An 18,385-nucleotide genomic window follows, 5' to 3' on the forward strand; every position below is an offset into this window, starting at 1 on the left:
GAGAAATTTAGGAGTCTTATTATGAAAATATAAACAGTATCAAGTATCTCTGTCTTAATAACTCTTAACCAGAATGATTTAGGGGAGAATCAGCATTTCTAACTAGAAAAATCAATTCATTTTTCAATTAAAAAATTATATTTCATTTACCTCAAAAGTGTGTTTTTAAACCTAATGGAAAGGGTAGTAGATTTTTATAGGATTTTTTCTTCAGTTTGTCCCTGTGGAATCTGAATACCAGCACTGCCTTTCTTATTCTAAGTTTCCTCTGCAGGCATTTGCTAAATATATATATTGCGTGTGTATATATTATAAATATATACCATATCTATCCACTGATAGATGTATACACTGTTACAAAAAGAAGAGTAAGTTGTTACAGAAACTTTACATTTACATTTTTATATATATATTTATAGATATTTATATATATATATATAAAACTCTCCCCTGCTACATTTGGTACAAAGAATAAATCAATCTCAATGGACAGCAGTTTTCTCTCCAGGTGGGCTGAACAGCAGATTATCACCGGAGGCATCAAATTGTCTTCATCAGACATGGGCTCCATTCCTGCTCTCTGCTGATTTCAAAGCAAACACTTCATTTTCTGAACATAAGGCAGTAGGAACAGTGGTGGTTAGACAATAAATGTTATTCTCCTATGTATCTGTACAGGTCATACATTTAAGAGCAGCCCTGGCTCATATGCTGAACATTCAAGTGCACCTTTAGAGCAACAGCACCTCCTCTGTGAGGGTTTGATCCTCCAGTGGTTCGTCTGTCAGTGAGCTGTGAGTTACTGGCAACTGCTCAAGGAAAACCTGACAGCAAGGGCACAACATCCCTGGATAACAGCAGCAGGCACAGCCCCTCAGCTGGGAGAAAGGCAGCCATTTCCATGGAAAAAGAGAGAATGGCCTAATTGCAGATGTTTCCACTACACACTTGGCTGTAAGATTTCCATCATATTTCATGTCCTGTACACCTGAATCCTATCCAAAGGGTTTGCAGAGACACAGTGTCTCCAGACCTACAGAGGAACCACCTAGGGTTCCTTCTCTCTGCCTTAGAAGTAAAGGAAAAAAATATATATAGCATAATGAACTTTCTGGAAAGCAAAGGAAATGCTCCCAAAGGAAATGCATTTCCACTCCAGTTTAAGATGGCATTAGGAATAGGAAATTTTAGCAAGTTTAACATCCAGCTGCAGGAGCAATTCAAACTTCTACAGATATTACAGACCTGATGCTCAAGGTGCCAAATTACCTGGACTGCAAGAACATCCCTGCACATCACGTCATTAACCTGCCACACATTGCAGAGCTCATAAAAAATGCAACTCTCACACTGCATTAACATCGTCCTTACAGAACTGCACTCCTCTGCAAACATTAATTGAGTAATACAGTGTTCTGATTTCTTTTTTTCACTCTCTCCTGGATTCTGCTTTCTGCTCGAATGGAGACTACAGCCCCTTGCTGTGATTGCCAATTATATGAAAAAGGGCTGAATCCATTTGGATGGCTGATAAGAAGGAATGTCTTGATGAAACTATAACCACATGCACCACCCTCATAGCATCTCCCCTCCAATAGCCTACAAAATATCCACCTCCTGAGCACAATGGCAATAATCACCCATCTTGGTGACTTGAACACTTGAACATTTAAATAATTTCATATGGTACTCTGCAAAAAAGAAATCAGTTTACATCATGTTATTCCGTGAAGCCAAAATGGAAAAAAAAATTAAAAGGGGAGAGGGGAAAAGAAAAGGAAAAACAGAAGACTGAGATAATTGCAAGGTTTGACTTGCTTGCATTCCCTCAGACTCCAGCTGCAATCTTGCCACGTGCATGGTAATTGCAGAGTGTGTTAATACAGGGAATCTTCTGATGGGGAAGCTCAGAGATGATTTTGATTTTAAAATCGCTGAAATTATCTTGGGAGCCAGTGTTTTCTCCTGAATCACATAAATTAAAGCTGGGAAATCCCATCCTGATAGTCTAATGAAATGATTTCCAACCCTTGGGCAACATACTTGTTAGAACTACATTAAGTCAGGATTTTAAATATTGCTGAGGGGCATGTGGAAATTCAGTGAGACAGAGTGAACTCCTTATTGCACAAGGCACGAAGTCATCACTCCTCAAATGGGATTTAGGGCCTGGGAAGAGCCTCCCTGAAGGCTGCCTGCCACCAGTGCTCTCCTGCTTGCCTGGTGATCCTGCTCTGCTCCAGCTGCTCTTGCCTGGCTGTGCTGCTGAGGGTTCAGGGCTGCTGAACCACTGTGCCAGCTTGGAGAGCTGCAGCAGCTGCTTCAGACATTCTTCTAGGTCTGCATCAGCTCCTCACTCTGCTGCTTAAAATCTGGTTATAAGGGCATCTCTCTCTCTCCCTCTGCCCCATCTATTTCACCTGAGCAGAAACAGGGTGGGCTGCTAAATAAGAAAAGCAGCTCCTGAAAATGGTGGGCACCGCTGAGCCTAAGGTGTCCTTGCAGCAGTGCTAGTAACCCCACTTTATTACAAATATCCCTACAGCTTTCAATCACTGCAAACTGAAGTCAAACAAAGTAATTTAAAAATGGGAGGCTATTGTATACTTGCCCTCTGGTCAAACCACCATAACACATAGGCTTGCAGAGTCACGTCGGGCTCTTCCTCGCAGGAAAAGCAATATACTTGTCACAAGTAGCACAGGCTTTCTTCATTTCCTACCAGCTGCCTACGTGAAAGAGCTGAGTACACGGCCCAAGCTGGGCTTCCAAACAAGCAACTGCAAAGGAACAGCACTGAGAAACAACCGATGTCGGCTCACAGCGAAATCCGAAACCAAGCGGGGACAGACAGGACTGCTGGGAACACACCGAGCCGGGGCCGGGCACTGCTCGGGGAAGGTGCGGACAACAAAGCCAAGCTGAGGACCACGTGGAGCTCATGCGTATTTCAGGGTGTACTTTTATCTCATGCTCAGTATTGCGACATTCTAAAATACTTAGCATCAGGAGTTCATCATAAATATTTAGAAACACTGAATGGTAACAGCGGTGAACTTGTTCACGTTGCTAACACACTGGATGTAGTTGTACATTAAGCACCAGCAATAAGTTTCCTTTTTGCCAAACAATTATGTCAGACAAACATCTGGTTGTAGACAACATGGCTTCTGCATCAGACTAATACAGTTCTTATAGACACAGTCACACACATACACAAAATTACATTTCAAGGCTGGATATACTGTTTAATAATGCCACTGCTCCAATTTACCTCAATAACTGCAGCAGCATTTGTTTGTTGGGTTGTTTTTCTCAGAAAAAATAAAGAAATATTGGCAACGCGCTTTACTCAGTTGTGTTACTATTTCATAGAGTACTGAGTGGAAGACCCTGTAAGAATGTGCAGCAGACTTTCTGGGTCATGTCAGACTATGGAAACATTCCTTAAAAAAATACCTTCCCCCTGCAAAGTCAGAATCCCTCATTTTTTGAAAGTATATGAACTAAAACCCAACAATAAAACAAGAGGAAATATTAGCCCAAAGCAAGGTGATTTCCCACAAGAAGAGCGCGGCCTCTAAAGTTGCCTCTCCTGGCAGACACAATCAGGATCAAACCTAGAACAAGAAGAGTTAATACTGTCTCAGAAAAAAAGAAAAAAGAAGAAAGAAAAGAAGCCCATGGCTCTTGTGTGGCAATCATCACATCTCTTTTTCCAGTGATATAAACATCTTTGTTTGTTAGGCACTCCAAGTTCATGTCTCCAATGTTATTCCAACATTTACTTTTCTCAGTGTCTCACTGCCTGTATAATTTTCTTTTAATTAAGACTGGAAACATTCTGGAAAGCTTCTTTGGATAATGCACTTCATTTGTGTGTTGTTTCTCATCAGCTGAACTGCATATTACCAAAGAAGGCTGCAGAGAGTATTTCCTGTAATATGAAAAGATTCTCTTGAAGATATAGGGAACACTGCCCTAGAAAGTTACTACTTTTTTTTTTTTTTTTTCAGAAACGTAAAAAAAATCAAAAATAAAAATTAAAGAAAAGGAAAAAGAAAATGTTCTTCAAGTTGTTGGTGTGATGGAATTCTGTTTGGCCTGTCCCATGAGCTGTATGTCATCTAGCACACCATTGTTGTCCTGGCTCAGGAATGATGCATCCAGCCCTGCTCCAGGAGGCCACCTCTTGCCTTCTTGGAGTGCTCCCATGTGTTGTGTGTGGCTGCTTAGTGGCCAGGAGCCCAGCACATAGCCCCTTCCTCAATGACCTCAGCCTTGGACAGCATGCTGACCTTCCAGCCATAAACAGTTGCAGTAGAAGAGCCATCTCCAGACAAATATCCACAAAAGCTCTGCAGAATGGTCCATTTGAATCCTTGTCCTTATAAGGAGATGTGCTGTTTACAAGAAACACAATTAACCAAAGGAAAAAAAAAGACCCTACTGTACAATATTTACATCTAGAAGCTGGGCCGGTATTTGGTCCATAAAATCAATTTTAAAAAAAAATCATATAGGAAGTCATCCAGTCCCATAGGATCTGTCCATCATCAGCTGTTGGTAAAGGTCCTTCCAGGGGAGGCCTCGGGCCTGTAATCATATTTATTCAGTGTACTGGGATAATAGGTTGTCGTGTACACATTGGTTTGCTGCAGTGGATAGAAGTTGGTTCTGTCGTCTGGTATCAAGTTGTTCTTGTTAAGTGTCTGTAAAAGAGAAGGGGAGATGACAGGCATGGCCACAGTGCCACACAATTACTCTTTTCTACCTGCAGGCACCTCCCTCTCACCTGCCTTCTCCAGCACGGACTTTGCTGTGGCCACCACCACCTTCCCTCTGCCTGGGAGAGCAAGCTGGCACCTCGCGCTCGCTACGGGCTGCGCTTGGGGACCACAGCTCCTGCCGGGTGTCCCTCAGCTGCCCTGTGCTCAGCTACTGCTGGGGATAGAGCCAGAGCCCTCTCCAGGGATACGGAGTCTCCTGGTGGATGGTGTGTCTGAACACCACTGTCACACAAAGCCATGCTGGGCCTACACGAAGGCTGGCGATTAACGGCAGCACTCAGCTCTAGCCTCATCCAAAATGCTCATGGCTCAGCTCTAACCTCATCCAAAATGCTCATGGTACAGCTCTAATCTCGTCCAAAATGCTCATGGTACAGCCTGTGGCTCCCTCTCAAAGCAGGTGCCAAACGGTGCCAACCTTTTCCTCTTTGGAAGAGCAGGTGTGCATTTACCTGATCTCCATCTCCATTGGTAGATATCCAGGTTGGGACCCCCCGATATTAAGTGTGTCACTTCTGTAAGCTACAGTATAAGTAACAAATCATGGTCACTTTTGGAAAATCTAAAATTACTTTAAAAAATTTAACAACCACGTAACAATTGTTGGAAACAATAACATAAAAAATTAGAACGACAAATGCCCGTTTTACCAGAAAAATTTAGAAATGCTTTTTTTTCTCCCTCCCCTCTTCCCACCCACAAGCAGATGTTCCCCTCTCCCCAGATTAAAGACCATTGCTATGCCAGCTGTTACCTATGTGCAAGGATAAAATCACACTTTGTGTGTATGCGTGCAATAATTCTATGGAACTTTCTCTTTCCTCACAGTCATCTGATTTCTGTGAATTTGTCTGAGATACTTTTATCACAGTTTTTTCACCTAACCCCTGGCTTAAATTTCTTATGCCTATCTCTGGTCTATGTCACTCCAAAGTGCACCTTTAATGGCTGTTGTGCAGGGAACTCACTCCTTTGATCTGGGAGTCAACACTAGGCGTGCTGCTACAGCATCCTTATCTTCAGGGAACATTTAATTAGCAGCACATTTTAAGAGAGTATGAGCATCTCTTCCATCAGGAGCAGAGATGGAGAGGTCTAATGAGCCAGCTAGTCCTGGGCCCTAATGGTAGTTCTGGCATGATCTGATGCTGCTTAAGAGAGGAACCACTTCACCTCAGGTCCCCCTTGAGACAAACCCCTCATGCCTGACCCAGCTCAGGGCAAGGTGAGAACTAATTAACTAATGCTTGAATCCATGAACTACCCAGCTCCTTCAGCTTTACTTGACCCACTGAACTTCAGGTAAAGTGGCTCCCTCAGTAAGGTGAGAAATCTCTCTCTGCCTGAGGGCAGGTGCAGGTGGAAGTTTCTGGGGAAGGCTCTGTCCTGCCCAGCCCCAGCAGCAGGGTGACCTGACAGCAGTGGGCTCCCTGCTGCACAGTCAGGCTTCATCCACATCCCAGCTGTGAGCACTGAAAGGATCAGCTACCCTGGGCTCAAAGACAAGACCACAGGCAGTACATTTATCTCCCTATTTCTTTGTAATCAAATCATTTTACTGCATGGGGAGGGGGAGAGGAGGAGGAAGAAAAGAAAATGTTTTCTTCTAATCAGCAGACTGACAGCTACAGCTACCTTGGGAGCTTACAACTCCCAATTTCATACAAGATGTTAGAAGGAAAAGCTTTCCTGTGCCAAAGCTACCCTGGCAAAGAAATTTCCCAATTGCTGAACCACCAAATAACGTTTTCAGAAATAAGCACTGCCTGAAACATCTCATACATGAAAACTGGAGGAGACGCAGCCCCCTCCTGGTCTGACTGCAATCTCCCCCTGCCTGGACTCCTTAAACTGATCCCATAGCACAACACTTGTAGGAACCAATGAGAGAATTTGTATAGGCATGCTCTAAGTGACAAATACTTTCAAGAAAGGAGAATTTGTGCCCTTCAATATGGAAGTAAAAAAAGGAAATGTCCTGCTTTGCTCGCAATCACCCAAAGAAATATTAAAGTAGTGTGGCCAACAGTCTGCAGCTTTGTGCTGGAGACTGGGAAACAGGGAAGCCAGCCTCAGTCCTCCAGTGCTTGCTATGCTTCCTTGGGAAATCCAATTAACTGCTCTGTGCCTCTGTGTCTTCTGACCCAGCTTGAGAAAAACAGTTTGAGATTCCCTGTAAAAAGGCACTTTTCTAAGTACTACCACCAAATATTTGGGGGAGTTGCTCTCTGGTGGGCCCCACAGGCGTTCACATGTACACGATGGCTGCCGTTTCCTACTGATGTTCCTAGACTGGGATACCCTCTGCTGGCACCATAACTCCATGGCCACAGCAGGAAGGAAGATGAAGAGGCTGAGTACCACTGACACAGTTTCTCTGGACTCCCTTGACTTTCTCTGGACTCCCTTGACTTTCTCTGGTCCAGCATCCAGGCCCTGTCTGGTTGGTTAAGATTCATGGCATGACAGGATTGCCACCTCTGAAACTTAGTGAGATGAAAACCCTGACCTGCAATAGCTCAGGACCATCTTGATATGAGGACAAAGACTTCAGGACTCAACTTCTTTGGCTTTGGGATGGAAGATCTGTATGAGTTTTAACATGTTACACAGTATTAAAAACTAGCCCATTACAACAGATTTAGCAATTAATTAACATGATTTGCATTTTTCCTTCTCTCTCTTCTTATGTTTATGTAGTACTTACTTAAGAAAAACACCACAACCGGTCATTTGCTCTTTTTGGTTTTATTTTGGATGGAGGGTTTATATCTAAAGTAAATACCTCATAAAATGGCTTAGTGGAATTTATAATACAATTAGCCACAAATAATTTGTGTCTGGAAATGCTGCAGTGGCAGTACTGTCCTAAATCAGCATGATCAATGCGCACTGCTTTAACATTTCCCCCCACAAACTTATTGTCTGTCTCATTTTAATAAACAGATGATTAGGTTCCTTGGCACTAGAAATTAGTTGATATTTTGTAGAAGGGAAATTAGGCAGCAGTGAAATTTAGAGATGTACACAGACACACTCATGCATTCACTGCAGGAGAAGAGGCTGCAGTTAAATCTCTCTGGGTCGATTCCTGTGCTGCTTTACTCAGAGTTTTAACCCCTGCTCTCATCCCACAGCTCTTCACAGTGAAAGTACAGAGATGGCCAACAACTTTCCCTTTGGAAGGCATTTCCTCATTGCTGTGTGGGTCATGCCATTGAGATCAGAGCCTCCTGACGGCCTGAACTCACTGCAGCTCCTGTGGGATGGAACATCCTGCTGCACCCATGGATGCTCCCAGCAGTACTGATCAGTCCCAATGGGAAAGGTGAGAGTTGTCATTGATGTTGTCACCAGCTTGTCACAAAACCCAGCACATACCAGACCCTGGCTCCCAGCCCAACTCCTGCCAGTGTCTCATCCCCTCAGCCCCCCCTGAGCCAGGTCCCCAGTATGACCAGGGCCAAGAAGTGTTTCCTGAAGACAACGCCCAGCATGTCCTCCTGGAAGGGACAGTCCTTTGGTGCCTTTGCAGGGACTTGTCAGTGGCTGCAGCAGCAAAGCTGACTGAAGCAGCCCAGCCAGCACTAGAGCTCACCAGAGGTTTCAGGGAAGGAAAAGAGATTTGCCTTTGCAACCTGAGCCCTCCTGCACCACCATCCTGCACCCTCCAGGGCAATAGATCTGTCAGTCATCTCAGCACCTCCGGACCCTTCCAATGACACTTTTCTTGACACTCAGCCTATATCTTCCTCTTATCAAACACTACTGCTTCCTCCCATATCAAACACTACTGACTGCTCTTGCCAGCAACTACAACCTTTTACAACTGTCTGCTCAGTAAGCAGAAAGAACCAAAAGCCTGATCAATGCTCACTGCTGCAAATTAGTTGTGGCAAAATCTCCATGCCATACACACAATGTATTCCAAACACCAAGGAAAATGCATTTCAGGCCCTCATTTTGGTCCTATCCTACCTTGAGAAGAAAGAAGCTTCTGGTATTTGTGCAAGCATAATATTCCACGTAAAAAGTGAGGCCAGACTGAGCTAATGTGAAAACCTGTGGAAGGCACTTAGTAAAAGTATTCCATTCAACTAACAATTATTTCTTTTACCTGCTTCCTCCCTCACAGTATGAGCCATGACATCCTGGCACAGCTGATATAATTTGTTTCTTTTGGTCTGTTCACCACTAACCTCAGTTCAAGGCCCTGCTAGCAGAAGGAAAGCCACCAGCATGCTTTAACACAGCCAAGTGGATCACTCAAAAGCAAGCCCAACTTAACTGCTTTCTTTAAATGACACCTTACACAGCCTTCAGGCTGCACTGGTGTATGACTAATATAATTGGAAAAAATCTCTGATGCAGGAACTCTGCTTTGTCAAGGAGGGATGTTTTCAGATGGCCTACGATGGTTATGGCTTTAACAGACTGTAAAAGAGCAGCAGCTTGCTCCCTTATATGTGATCTGTCAACTAACCAAGAGATCCAGTCTTCTTGTTGGTGAATTGCACATCCATGCCAAGCACAGCAGAATCCTGAATATTTCAGTATTTATGGAATTATATGAACAATCTGAACACTCATGCAAGTGTGCATTAGAAGTGGAGGAGTCTGAGAAGGGTCACACCATAGGCAGAGCACTCACAGGCTGCTTCTCCCAGTTACAGCTCAGTTCTGGGTGTATTAAACATGACTGTTGTAGCATATGCATACATTTAACTTTGTTCAGATTTCTCCATTGATATTTTTAGCCTAAGTCATCATTCAGATTTTCCACTTATTCATTTTTCTCTAGCAAGACCTTGCCACTACTTCCCCAAATTCTACCTCTGCTCCAAATCATTAAGTCATTATCCACTGACCGACTTGCTTACATTCTCCCAGATGTATCAAAACATCTTTACACGTAACAGTATGGGACTTCCAGTACTACTCCCAACTCCCATCCCACAGCTGCAAGTATAAGCTGTGTAAACATTTCTTACACACATAAACAGATCAAATGTTTCAATTTCCAATATGCAGTCATGAAAATTTCAAAACTTGATTTAAAAAGTAGATGGGCATCTCCCCACTCACAATTAAAAGGAAGTCCATATATTTTTGAGAAGCTAAGTGAAAATTATACTTCTAAAAGCTTCTGATACTCGTACAACTCATACTAAAATTAGGGCCATAATGTAGTTCCCACAGGGTAACATATGATGGCAAGATTTCCTTAATCTGCTCATGTAGAAAGCACTCAGCTTTTCAGAGCTCAACATTCTTTCTGAGCTCCAGATCTTTCTATTTTGAGGGTTGTGGAGGAAGAGTCAGCAAGTTTCCCAGGAGTTTTGTAGGTTAATCTTCACCAGCTATGCAGCAGCAGAATCCCAATGAAGTCAGTAAGCAAGGACAATATCCTCCAGCCTCACAGCTCCTCCGCTATTTCTCTGTAAACAGGTATAATTTCACTTCTTCTGCCTCCCACCCATGACACTTTCCTCTTTAAAAAGGTAAAAAAGAAAAAAGTTGGGGGATCTTCCCTGGGAAGCTTCAAACATTTTTTTTTTCAGTTTTTATGGTTACCACCACGTTAGCCTCTGAAGAGGCTGAACAATGCAGTGCACACCTTTCCATGGCTGATCAGAGACGTGCTGCCTGTGCCAGGGCTGCACAGCTTTAGGTTTCCACCTTGGAATTTTGTTTGTAATGTTGAACGTCCCAGTGTACTACAGAGAAATCTTCCCCTTTCCTTCACCCCAGGATGAGTGCAGTCATGAAGGAAGCAGGGGTAAGAACTTCAATCACTGCTAACCCTGGTCATCCACTGTGAACATGGCAAAAGGTCTAAAATCAGGGTCCAGGGAACAGACAGCAACTTTGTAGCCAACCGATTCCTCTCAGTATATCCAAATGAAGCCCTTGTGCATCCCTCATCCTTCCGCTGCAGAAATCAAGGACAACACTCTTGCTGAACTTTGCCACACAATTATCCCTAAAAGAATTGAGGCAACCTTTCCAACTTCCCTTGTAACAGCATCCAACAGACCTCCTGTAGCAACAGTGGGATGGCCATTACGCCCCCTCATTCCCCAGGAAAACGGAGGGATAAGGGAATTGTGCAATGATGTAATGAAACCAAGATCCAACATTTAGGTTCTTTTGTGCTCCTTTTAAGCCATTTGCTTCTTGCAGTGAAATCAGATTGAGCAAAATGCCTTTTTGATGCAGATCAGCTGTTCCATGGAGCTAGACATGCCTCCTTGTTAAAGGATGTTACTTTTTGCATTGCTGGAACATTAGCCAAATGACTCAGGGCTGTGGAAATATATTAATATTATGAAACATTTCCCAAAGCTTGTACATCTCTGGAAGTACCAGGGCAGAGATCTCAGAATTATAATTAATCAGTAAATTTGGGAATAATTAGCATAATAATTACATTTCAACAAAATAAACCATACAACTAAAATAACCTCTTTTGGCAATAACTGAGAAAATACATGACGTCTGGCCCACCCACATGCTCCCTTTCTTCTGATCAACTGGATGCCACAACACTGCTGTGCCTCTTGAGCAAAGAATTACAAATAACCCTGGAAAGATGGAAAGTTGCCAGGAAGACCTTATGAGACCCATGTATTTACTCCAAGCTAGGAGTGATTTTTAAGACTTGAATGACTCCTCTTTCTGATTTTTCTTTAAAATTTGCTTAGTGTCTTATGCCAAGCAAACTATCTCACCTGATGCTTTTATAAAACCTCTTAAGCTCTGCCTACATGGAGTCAAAGGAAGCAGTGGCCAGGGTTTATGTATTGAGCTTTTTCCTGATGAATTCAATAAGGCTGTTTGCAGGATTTACAGTGAAGTGTAGATGTACAGATGAGGAACCTATTTTCTATATAAGAAGGTTATTCATCTCAAAAAGAGATACAAAAAAATCCCACTGGGACACTAAACTTATGATTGCGTTTTCTTTTTGGATGAAAGCTTACCATATTTTTAGACTGGAGATTCTTTGTTCACTGTTATTGGTAAATAAATTAAACAACCCCCAAATGACGGCAGCATCTGTAGATGTGCTCAGGTTGACAATAGAACTAACATCCAATTATCAGAAAATGAATAGCTAAAGTTATTTATAGCTGTTTGAAAATAGCTATTTTATCCTTGCACTTAGGAGGGAGTGAAGTTATATTACTGCCATTGTAAACTTATAAAACCCTTCAGAGCTGGCAGCATAAAGGACCATTGTCAGAAGGATACTTTGGCACATCTCTGACTTCAAGCACATAAGTAAGATGGCAAAACAAACTGCATGTAATAGTAAGGCAAACTGAAGCATTTTTCTGAACTGGAAACTGAAGTCTGAGGAGGCCATGGAAATTCTTCCCACTGGCAAGTGCAGGTGTCTAGCCTAAAGCTTGCAATTTAGCCCCAGCTTGCCTATGATTTGGGGATGGCAACACCCATGACGTGGTGTCCAGACACAAAAGAGGAATTCAAGGCTGCCCCAACTGCTTCCCAATATAGCTGATGCACAGGATATAGCAGACATGATCTCAGCTGTGTGGGAAGGTGTAAACTGTCTCCTCACTGCGCTCCTGTGCCTTGGTGAATGCCCTTCCTGGGTGCCCCACGCACACAGAGTGTTACTAGAGAGGCTCAGCATGCTCCAGTACTCAGACAAATTCACCAGAGGCATAATCATGGCCCTTTAAAACTGACATTAATCACTCTGGGTTCAGATGATTGTTTGGAGCACTGGGCTGTACTGGGCTTCAGCTGATGGTAACTGGTCTGGGGCTGTCTGCGGGCACAGCTCCCACTGCCCCCTGATCTCAAACTGGAGCAAGCAGCCTTAAGGTTTTGGATGGCCTCAGAGCTGCTTGTTCTGGTGAATTACCAGCACAAGTCATGCAGCAGCCTCGTGCCAGCCCACAGTGCTGCATTTAGACTGAGAATTGCAAAGGTGTAACTGCAGTGGTGAAAAAAGAAGTAATAAAAATAAAAGTAAAAACTGGGCCCAATTTGCCATCTGCTAACTCCATTCACTCTCTTATAGTCTTACTGCTTTCCAAATTCTCCCACCCTCTAAATAGCTGCTTTTTGATTATTTTCCTCAGGATTGCTTTATTTTCTCCCCATGTTGCCTCTCACCTTGTTGTTTCCTCTGTACATTTGTAACCTCCTCAGGTCATTTTCCATTAGTCCTATACCAGTGGCTGTTTTTTTGACACACCTCCCAGTTTAATATCTTCTGCTCATTTAATTAACACACTGACTGCACTCTCTCCAAGGTCGTTAATGAAGATATTAAATAAAGCCAAACCTTGCATTACTGCTTGCGGCGTCCCAAACAACTCCTCCCCATAGCCCTGTTTGTTCCCATCAACAATTGCCCAATGTTCACAGTCCATTAGCCAGGTTTCAATCTCTACAGCAGCCTTCCTGTCCAAGCCAATTTCTATTTACACATCACAAGATTATTTAAGACACCAATACCACCCTCTTTGCTTTAGATGTATGGACGAGTGAAGCTACATTTTTAACCAGCTGAGAATCTGCAGCTCTAACTCTGTGCAAAAAGTGATTATGTTTGATTTCTCCCTGCTCAGCATTAGGTCTTGGCTCAGCTGTCAGCTCAGCTGAACCACCTTTCATTTCATCAGGGTATGTGATATGTTGCCTCTCAAATATTAATTCAGATCTTCCTGCATATTAATACTGACACAGATTTGTTTCAATGAGTTTCCATTGCTGTAACTGAAAGCACAGTCGAGTCAATCCCATTTGTTTCTCCTGGTTTCACTCTCTAGTATGGCCCTGGCTGCCAAATTTTACAGACAGAGCAGGATTTAACACCCCATTGATGTGCTTGGTTGAATGTGGAAGGCCCAGGCTTTCTCTAGCGATTGTGGGCCCGCATGCTCACAGATGTTCTGTCTGATCCCCAAATCCAACTGACATTTCCCACACAGACTTACTCAAGCTACTTGTGGGACTTCAGTGCATTGCACTTCTGTAGCTTAACAGTGACTCAATTAGCAGGGCAGAAATGAGCCTGCTTTCTCACTAACAGTTTTCTATTACCTTTGCAATTCATGGCACTGGGGGTTTGCCTAAGGTCCCTGATATTTACAAAGGTAATTGGAGTTGTTCATTAGCTGGTTCTCAGAGACTCTGGGATACAGTCCATCTAGATTCCTTCACCCACAGATTTTCACTTCTTTCCTTTATTCACATGCTTTGTGCCAAATCTCAGGACAATATTAGAGCTGACTCACTCAGTGAGGATTCCCCCAGTTCTGTGGGAGTACAGGCAGAGTTACTCCTGCTTCCCCTAGGCCAAACCTCTCGTGTATATACAAATGATGCACCAGGGAAAGTGGCTGTGGCTGTAGTGTTTCCCCAGCCTGTGCAGCTCATGCTGTGGCAGCAGCCAGTGCATCCTGAGCAGCCCTGAGCTCTCAATGATTCTTCAGGACTGGGTGGTCATGGTCCAGAAAAAAAAAAGCTCAAGTATTTAATCTGTCCTCACTCAGAGCTGCCAAACACTCTGGAAACTGAGCTCTAGTCCTGAATACTGACACAGCTATCTTTATTTTGTATCCATGTAGCTCAATTTCTTTATAACTCTACTTAAGAATCCATTAATTGCAAGTGGAACTGTTCAAGAGAAATAGCAAGGCAGTTCGTCTCTAAGTGTAGCACAAAGGTTATATGTTTTCTGATATTTATTGTTTGTTTAATATTACCTTCTCCCTTTACTTTAGCTCCCTGCCTCTTTCATGGCTCCCTTTTAAGTCTTCTGCAAACATGTAATTAATTCCTCCTGCGCACCTTGGTGGTACTGAGGATTTCCTAGTTCAGCTAATACACATAACACTTCTAGCGAGAGCTTTGACAAAGAGGAGAGAACAAAGGCAAAGAGGAGAGAATCACCCCAAGCACTTGGACCAAGGGAGAGCCATTAACTTCTAGCAAATGAGGACAGGGTATATTTGAACTATTCCACTGCTGACCAGTAGAGGGAAGTCATGTAAGTAAGCAGCAGCAAGTCCAGTGCAATTTTGTTAAGCCCATTCCTGTTGTTCTTCAATTAACTATTCTTCCAGCACAGCTGGGTGGGTGCAGGCTTGTACATGTCAACCTCAGAGAAATTAGGAAAGGGGAAAATTGCAAGAAAAAGGTAATATCAGTCATTAGATCAATTGGTGTAGCTGGAAAAATCAGATAAGGTTTAGAACACATCTGTCTGTCTTCAGTTCTGAAACAGCAGCTCACATGTTCAAAAACCTGCCAGATTTTCCAGCTACACTCATTGATCTAATTAAAAACAAACCGAAACTTGTCTGCCTACAAACAGATTATCACAGCTGCAGTAATACTTCTCCAAAGAAAGGCTCATATAAGCCTCCATGATGATCTAGCCTGTGAGAAGGCAGAGCATGGACCATATCCCTAACCTGGCTGTAGAAATATGCCTGGTTGTAAAGGGGGAGCAGACAAGGCTGAGTCAATAAATGGAAAAATGTCACAGGATACTATGAAGCATCTACCCACAGTGTCAAAACTTCTTAATGTGGCTTAAAAACAAAAAGTCATCTCAAAAGCCATACTCTCTTAAAAATGGTGGGGAAAAGGAAACAGTGAGGATTCCCACCCTACAGGGAGCAGCAACAGCCCTGTGAAGCAGCAAGGGTTTGCATGAAAAACAGATGGAGCAGGGACTCAATTCCCATCGGGGGACTGCTGTGAACAGCTGCTTAGTATCCCAGAGGGAGCAGGAGCAAGGTAACGCTCCGATCTGAACTGGCGGTCTCCCCTACTCTAAAATACTTTATCTACGCGAGTGCGCTATCTGTGACTCACACACAGCAACCCGCTGAGCCCCTGCTGCCAGGGGGTGGGGGCAGCGCCGGGAGAGGCACATCCCTCCCTGGGCACAATCATCCCAGGACAGCCACACCTCCAGGCATGCTTGACTGCTCAATTTGACTCGAGCCAATGATATAAAGGGAGAAAAGACACTAATAGATTTTGACTGAGACGCACCACTTAATCCTTTTTTCCCCATCAGTAAGCTCTCTTGCTTTCCCTTCATAGTAGGCATTATGCAAATCAAGAGTCCCCTGAAGTGATATTTGCAACTGCAGGATCATACAAGAAAGGGCACAATGCTTCTTTGCCAATTCAACCCCCTGCCCCTACTATTCTATTTCAAATAATACTATACTCATGGTAAGTACTAAAAATATGTACTCTACCATTCAAGCACTTAATGTTCTTAAATGCCACTTTGTTCAAGGGAAATGGCCTTTGTTAAACATGCAATTCACTGGGAACAGAATTTATATTTCAATCTGATTTATTATATCTATACATATATATATAGCTTTTTTCCCCCAGCTGATTACATCAGCTAACACCATGCAGCTAAAGCAAATACTTCAGGGACACTGTTGATAACTTCTTGAGAACACTGGGTATCATCAACTACTGCTTTATATGTGAACTTTACAGCCACTTCCTGGGGCTTGAACGATGCAGTGAAAGGGTCACTGGGAAAAGAAAAAAGCTTATATCACAGTGCTATCAATGTATATGCTGTGATCACCAAAAATAAATGGGTTAGCCAATTTTAGTTGAAGTAACAACACATCAAATTAAGTGGCAGGACACTGAAACACAAAATTTTCCATGGAGAAGCAAACATCCTCAAAGACCAAGGCTGACTTTGACAAACGTTCCTCTAGGGCACTTGACAGCAGTTTAAATAGCTTTAACTTAAACTACTGGCTGCCTCCTCTCTATAAAAAAGGTGTGATTTTCAGCAGCAATGAAAATGACCATCACCAAGAGAGAGACATTTAAAATCCATACAGAGATTCACTTTCCTATACCCTAAGCTCTACTTTTTTTTTTTCACAGAATAAAATCACAGACTATTCTGAACTGGAAGGGACCCACAAGGATTATTCTGTCCATCTCTCAAGAGAATGGCCCACACAGAATAACCTTGGCATTATTAGCACCATGCTCGAACCAACTGAACTAATCTTTTTGCTAATTTTTGCAAGGTTGAAAGCCACCCCAAACACGCAGCATGTTATTTTATTCAGAAGGATTCATCTTCCAAAGACAGAATTGGTTTCTGTGTCTCAGCTCTCCATGTTAGTATTTTATTGCCATGAATTATTTGGGATTAGTAATGAAGTGTGGATCACAGGGCTCGGAGTCCTTCGCAGGGGTTCTGCTCTGCATTCTGTCATTTGTTTCCCAACAGCATTGTTCTCAGTTCATTAGAAAATATGCGTTGCAGCTTCTAATTTATACAGTCCAAGTGATCTACTGATTATTCCCCCCATTTTCTGGTAACTGCATCTATATTTGCTGTATAATTTTAGGCAAGTTTAGGACTCACAGTTCTACTAAAGTTAATGTGTATTGTTCTAATGTCCTAGAAAAGTCAGATATCAAGCAATACATCAAACACTCAGTTTCCCTCTTTCATTGCCATATCCTGCAATCTCACTTCATCTTTTCCCACAATAAATTTAATCCTTGACATAAATGACTGTTTTGCTTCAGTGTTTGGCCCTTAGTTCCTACAGCAGCAGTGCTGATGCCAGAGAAGATGCAATGCTCAGGTGCTTCCTCAGCTTATTTGAGGCATCAGCACAGAGAGTTTTACTCTGTGACTCACTACTAAAGCTGTGTGGAAGGAAGGAAGGACAGAGGGAGGTCTGTCCAGCACAATCGCAAAGAAAATCTGCAGAATCATCATCAAAACCATCCTGCAACTTATGTTTCTCACTGATCCCATCTGGCCAGATCCAAAGGCCATTGGATTTTGGATTTGGCCCAATATGCAGACGCCTTTGTCCAAATCCCTTGTAGAATAAAATGTTGGCTCTCTTTATTGGCAGAGGATTTAGCAATAGGAAGAAGTTCAGTCCAAACCCTTTCTCCATGTGTGGCTGTTCCAAGAGATCCTAATTCACAAGGGCTCAATCTTGACCCTACATCCTCCTGCTTCTACTGCAGGATCATCTGGCTTTCCATCAGCACATCTGTGCTAAGTAACTCACACAAGGCATGGAGCAGCTGAAGCAAGATGTTAAATAGAAGATCTCCTCACTGCTTTGATAGTCAGTTATTATTTAATTGGCGTGGCAGTACTGGGAAGGTTGTAGGTGGTTCTGTAACCCGTCATGCCAAAACGTGAAGAGCAGATAATTTTTATTTCATTATGCTTTTGTTCTGCACAGTCTTCAATATTGTCAGAGTGTTGTTTGAACTTCAACCAATTAATGAAACATGAACTGCTTATTAGGTGACCCAAAAGGTCTCTCCCCTACGATTTGTGAATACCAAATCAAAATCAATGTGTTGCTGGTAAATGCATATGCATGAAATCTTTCAAGACATCCTGGCTAAAATAGCTAATAATAAACCTCACATCATTCTTGAGAAAGCAGAACAGGAAGGGAAAAGGAGCCAACAAAAATAAAACATGCTTCTGCAAAACACTGCCTATGCAAGTTAGCATCAGCTACATGATCAATAGGTCACCCATTATGTATGGTATTTACATCTGATCT

At 42.8% G+C, this 18,385-nt stretch overlaps 1 protein-coding gene across 5 annotated transcripts in view; it reads right to left on the reverse strand.

The window, feature by feature from the left end:
* Positions 1–451: 451 nt before the first annotated feature.
* SEMA5B (semaphorin 5B) overlaps positions 452–18,385 on the reverse strand; it is a 267,685-nt gene continuing 249,751 nt past the window's right edge. For 4 of the 5 annotated variants that reach the window (XM_077181655.1, XM_077181654.1, XM_054636287.2 and 1 more), the window contains one exon: positions 452–4,712. In XM_077181655.1, the coding sequence (XP_077037770.1) occupies positions 4,557–4,712 (156 nt within the window). In that variant the 3' untranslated portion in view covers positions 452–4,556. Of the gene's footprint in view, positions 4,713–5,242; positions 5,313–18,385 lie in introns of all 5 variants that reach the window. The other variant, XM_077181656.1, reaches the window with a different exon arrangement.

This window comes from Agelaius phoeniceus, chromosome 7 (assembly GCF_051311805.1).
Source record: "Agelaius phoeniceus isolate bAgePho1 chromosome 7, bAgePho1.hap1, whole genome shotgun sequence".
Classification (NCBI taxonomy): Eukaryota; Metazoa; Chordata; class Aves; order Passeriformes; family Icteridae; genus Agelaius; species Agelaius phoeniceus.